Source organism: Miscanthus floridulus, chromosome 17 (assembly GCF_019320115.1).
Source record: "Miscanthus floridulus cultivar M001 chromosome 17, ASM1932011v1, whole genome shotgun sequence".
In the NCBI taxonomy this organism is placed as follows: domain Eukaryota; kingdom Viridiplantae; phylum Streptophyta; class Magnoliopsida; order Poales; family Poaceae; genus Miscanthus; species Miscanthus floridulus.
The window spans coordinates 108,824,040-108,829,790 of NC_089596.1; the positions used below are offsets into that span (position 1 = coordinate 108,824,040).

General features: G+C 43.8%; 1 protein-coding gene across 1 annotated transcript; it reads right to left on the reverse strand.

Moving 5' to 3' along the window:
• Positions 1 to 1,350: 1,350 nt before the first annotated feature.
• Positions 1,351 to 1,953, reverse strand: LOC136516172 (NRR repressor homolog 1-like). Its single transcript, XM_066509542.1, has one exon. It carries the CDS (start codon positions 1,951 to 1,953, stop codon positions 1,351 to 1,353), a length of 603 nt encoding a protein of 200 aa, XP_066365639.1.
• Positions 1,954 to 5,751: the final 3,798 nt, after the last annotated feature.

A 5,751-nucleotide genomic window follows, 5' to 3' on the forward strand; every position in this document is an offset into this window, starting at 1 on the left:
AAACGTTATAATTGTTAAGTTATTTATTTTTATGTTTGATCAGAAATTATAGAAATAAATAAATATATATATTATACAAATATAGTTTACGGTGTATCTAACTATACTAATTTGGTGTCATGGATCTTGAAAATTTCAGATAAATTTAAAAAAACTTGACTTAACATAACTCTATGAAATTTAACGGAGGGAGTAAACTTCAGATATGACTATATGAGACCGAGGTTTTCGAGCTAGAGCTACAGCAAATGATCTAATGCCTTATTAGAATGATGCGTACTTAAATTAGCAAGTAAATTAGAGTTAAAAAAAATGGACTTGTTAGCGCCCGGACATCCGATCCAGGGCGCTAGCGTCGGACGGTGCCCGCGTAGCATGCAAGCGAGCGCCTCTAGCAGCGACAGACTTGCGAGCGAGCACCCTAGCAGTGCCACCAAACCGCGTGCAGGGACCGTTCGCGCCCTCTCCTGCTTCCCACGCGCATCCCATGTATAACACCCCAATCTACTTTTAAAATATTCAGATACAACACTTGCAATATAAAAAAAAAGACAAATGCAACACTTGAAACACGCCTCTGAAACATTTGCAAAAACATTTAAAAACCATTGCAAACATTACAGAACATCCAGATAAAACACTTGGAACATATATGTGAAAACATATGCAACATCCAGATAAACATACTCGCAAAAGCGTTTGAAAAACATATGAACACTGGGAATAGACGCTTGCAACATACGTGTACAACCACTGCAACATATGCAACATTCTGGTCTACTTTTTTAACATTCGTATGAAATACCTAAAACATATGTCTGGAACAACTGAAACATTTAAAACATAGGCTTAGAACATGTCTAAAAACACCCTGAAACACTTGAAAACACGGGATTATAGTTACACGGAACTATAGGTGTTTCTAGCTCTGTATTTTTTTAAATACACAACTATAGTTACATTAGTAATTTTCTTTGGAGCTGTAGATAACAAATAGAGTACAAAAAAGTTATCGCCAAATGTTATAATTGTCTAAGTTAGTTTTTTTATGTTTGATCAGAATTGATAGAAATAATATGAATATTTGTCACACAAAATAAATATATATTATACAAATATATAGTTTATGGTCAATTTTTTTTTTAAAAAAAACCTTGACTATAACGCGAGGAAATTTAACGGAGGGAGTAAAATTCACATATGAGACGGAGGTTTTCGAGCTAGAGCTACGGCAAATGATGCCTTAGAATGATACGTATTTACATCAGTAAGTAAATCAGAGTTAAAAAAATAAATAGACACGTCACTGAAGGGAAGTTTAGCATGACAATCCTCCAAGCATAATACACATCACATGTTCTTCAATTCAATTCGACTACTTGGTCTTCCGCGCGCTGCGACGCGGTGACCGAGCTTATTCCCACCGCGCGCTACTTGGTCTTCCTCGTGGTCGTCGTCGACTGCGGGCACGGCGGGTCTCGCCCTGGCCGCGGTGGGCCGCCTCGCAACGCCGCCGCCACTGGCGCCCTGGTTCATCACCGCGCACCGCGCGTCGGCCGCGCCCTGGTTGACCTCCTCCTCGAAGTCCTCCAACCGGAACGCCGGCGTCCACGGCGCCTCCGCCTCCCGCGCCCGCTTCCTGCTGCCCCGGCCGGAAGCTGCTGGTCCGGTCCCGGCGCTGTACAAGCCCCTCAGGGCACGGATGTTGGCGAGGAGCGCGTAGAACCTCTCCACCTGCTCGTCGTCTTGGTCGTCCTCCTCGCCGCAGCTCTGAACCGCCGCAGAGGCAGAGCCGTCGGCGGCGTTGGTGCCAGCGACGCCGGCAGCGGGCAATGGCGCCGGCTGCTGCTGCTGCTGCTCCACCGGAGGCACCGACTCGCCGTCGCCGTCGCCGTCGCTGGCGGTGGCCCGTCGAGCCTTCTTCGTCGTCTCTGCACCAGCTACGCCACCCATTGCTAGGCTTGGTGAAAGCGTGGCGGGCGGAATTGTGAAGGAAAATGGACGGGAGTGTGTGGAACGGAAAGCTTTGTGTTGGTTGGTGCGGTTGGCAAGTGGTTAAATAGGGGCCGTGTCGGTTCACTAGTCACTACCAAGTGCTCAACTGCAGACCGGCGCGCATCTCGTGAAGGCTCTACCGCAGCTCATTCAGAAATCAGAACTGGAGTAGTGCAAGTGCAAGGCAGCTGATCGATTTTATTACCAAGACTTGACCATTGTAGATTACAGTACTGGAGCGGTTGGTGGAGAGTTTGTTTTCACAAACATACAATAAAAATGAGATATGGATAAAGCAACCATTTTTAATGCATAATTTTAACTTTTTTTATTTTATAGACATTTGTTCTATGATGACCAAGCCAAGAGAGTTTATCTACACATGGAACTCACATATTCTTTTCTCTTCTTAAATATATTGTCACGTCATAAAAAATATCTGTGTGGCAACCTATTAATACAGATGAAACATAGATATGACCAGACTAACCAGACTGACGCTATGTTCGCTTGAACTTATCAGTCCAGCTTATTAGTCATGGTATAGTTTTATTAGATTATTTCGACATGGCATGTGTTACCAATAAATTCATTAATAGCAGCTCATCCGTACGAACACCTTTTTGATTCCAGGCCTAGGCTAGCAATTTGCATTCTTGAGCGAGCAAGAAAAATCAAAGAAAACGAATGGAACAGCTTAATCCGCCGTGACTGCGCTAATCAATACTTTATTAGGATTTGGGCACAAACCATGGGAATATAGCACAGTTCATCTGTTGGCCTGCACGAACATGTTTTATCTTGATTCGAAAAAAAAAAACTGTTCTATCCTGGCCGCGCTATGACTCTTTTGATGATTTTAGTGCTAACGACTTCACCACCGGCACTACTGGAGATCGGCTCTTTGCCGAGTGCCAAGTGGTTTGCCGAGTATTGTTTTTTGGACACTCGACAAAGACGTCTTTGCCGAGTGTTTTTTTTTTTACACTCGGTAAAGAAGCTCTTTGCCGAGTGTTTTTTTTACACTCGGCAAAGAAGCTTCTTTGCCGAGTGTTTTTTTTACACTCGGCAAAGAAAATTTCAAAGCACATTTTGAAGCAGTAAATCAATTCAAATGAAAAAGTTTTCAACTACAAAGTTGTATAACTCATCAAGATGTACAATGTTTGTTTTGGTCTTTTCTTCATATGACAAAATGAAAGTAATTTTGTTCACAAATCTAACATATCTCTCTGGTAGTTTATGAAACTACAAGAGAGATATATAAGATTTGTGAACAATGTTAGAACGACCATGTCGGATGAATAGATGATTAAACAACCAAAATAAACTTTGTATATCTCGAAAAGTTATGAAACTTTGTAATTGGCAACTTTTTTATTTGAAATCATCTTATCATGCAAAACTGTGTTTGAATTTCAAAAATTTAAAATTCGAATTTTTTCAAACGACCTCGGATGGAAAAACAACCAAAATAAACTCTGTAGATCTCGAAAAGTTATGAAACATTATAGTTGGCAAATTTTTGATTTGAAATCATCTTGTCATGCAAAACTGCGTTTGAATTTCAAAATTTTAAAATTCAAATTTAGTAAACAACCTCGGATGGAAAAACTTCCTAAACTAAAAGTGTAGATCTCGAAAAGTTATGAAACTTTGTAGTTTACAACTTTTTTATTTGAATTCGTTTAGGGCCTGAAACAAGCAATTTACACTCGGTTTAGTATAATATGTTGGGAACTAAAACGGAATCTAGACATAAGTGACAGTGTGGTGTAGTGGTAGAGGAGGTTCGCGCGCAGGGGAGGTTCGCGGGTTCAAATCCCGTCGGCCACGTTGCTGCGAAATTTACGCGAAAAATGCCGGAGATGGGCGAGCGCTGGCCGGTGGGGGCCTCCACCGATTAAAAAAAAATCCATTTTTTTTCATTTCCCCCCCCATTTTTTCGGGTTTTTTCGGTTCCAACTTTGCCGAGTGCCCGACAAAAAACACTTGACAAAGACACCTTTGCCGACCCATTTTTTGCCGAGTGTCCTTTGCCGAGTACAAATTGGGCTTTGCCGAGTGCCCCTGGCACTCGGCAAAGCCACTGAGTCCGGTAGTGCGGAGACACTCCAGTCCAATCTATTTCTGCGATGTCCTACACCTGGACCGGGTCAACCTTCTTGCTTCGGCTTATTGCTCCACTGTTATAGAGTTATTATTCCTAACTGCATGTCACCAGCTGCAATCCAATAGGCAATAGTCACTAGTGCAGAACTAAGCATCAGTTTCGGTTAGAAAACCCCCTTTAGTCCCGGTTTTACAACTGGGATTGCGAATCCACGCAGACCTTGTCTCTGGCTAGCACGTTTAGTGCTAGTTGGTGTTTTCAACCCGTACTCAAAGTTCTTTTTTTCATTTCTTTCCTTTTCATTTTATGGTTTCTGTCAAATTCAATTCTTTTTTGTTTCAATTAGCTTTTTTATACGAATTCTACACTACTAATAACACACTAATATGTATGAAACTATATATATACAAATATTTTAAGAGGTTCTATATGCATGGAATATATACATAATAAAGTCACAAAAAGCTTGAACTCATGTCCTTAGGATTTCATTCAACCCTAATCTTCAGTCGTATGGTGTCGGTGCAGAAAGTGACCAACACATAAATATTTGTAGTTTTGCCGTACATTGTGATTGGATGTGGCCTAGCACTCAATGACACAGGGTTTATACTGGTTCAGGCAAGTGCCCTACGTCCAGTTTGAGTCGGTCGATGACTTTATTTCTGAGCCCAGGTGCTCGAAGTTTGCAGTGGGGTTATAAATGAGAAGGAGAAAGATGGGGGATACAAGAGGTCCGGTCGGACTCTGGTTTGAGGGGCCGAGAGTGACGGGAGCTCCGCTATGCGCTAAGTGTTCGAGCGTGTGCTTGTGGTTTGAACCTGGTGGTTCTGTTATTGTGTCTTAATGAACTGATCGAACTTCTCCTTCGTTGGAAGAGAGCTCACCCCCTTTATAGATGAAAGGGATGGCCTTACAAGTGAGAGTGAGAGAGTACGTATGCTGCTAAGTCTTGCTGCCCACGGCGGCAGGTACAAGATGATGGTATGCGCCCACAACACTATTTAATGTTAGATGCACGTGGGAGGTTGCGTCGTCTTCTTCAAGTATAGCAGACGTCGGTGCCTGCCACACTGTTGATACCTAGAGGCATGCAAGGAGTTTTACCATATTCGTCTGGTATGGTAAATGCCGGCACCCACAACATTATTGATGCCTCAGAGACACGTGGGGGGAGCCTTACCGTATTTGTCTGGTATGGGAGTTGATGGCGCCCACAACACTATAAGGGAAAATGTCGACGCCTACAACACTGCTTCGGTTCTGTCATACCAGGGTGGCCACAGGGTACTGTCCTATAGGTGTATAGGGTACGGTCTCGGTATTGCGGTTGACTTAAGTGCCCTGCCTTACTTTCTCCATCCGTCTCCTGGTCTTTACTGAGCGGGCGTCCCCGATCGGTCGGTCCCAGACGGCTCTGATTACGCCAGTCGGAGAGGAGCTATAAGCAGGGGTTCGGCGCATTCCCGGTCGGAGAAGCGGGTCGGAGTCGGAAGTGATGTTTTGGCCAGGCCTTATGGTCGGAGAGGCCGTCCGGAGGTGGGCCGGTGATGGAAGCGAGCGTTGTTCCTCCTTTGTGAGGCCTTCTGGTCGAAGAGGCGTGCTAGAGTCAGAAGCGGGCGCCGTTCCTCCTCGGCCAGGCC

What these genes read in the sequence shown, in the direction of transcription:
- LOC136516172 (XM_066509542.1), bottom strand. Translation starts at nt 1,953, where the DNA reads ATGGGTGGCGTAGCTGGTGCAGAGACGACGAAGAAGGCTCGACGGGCC.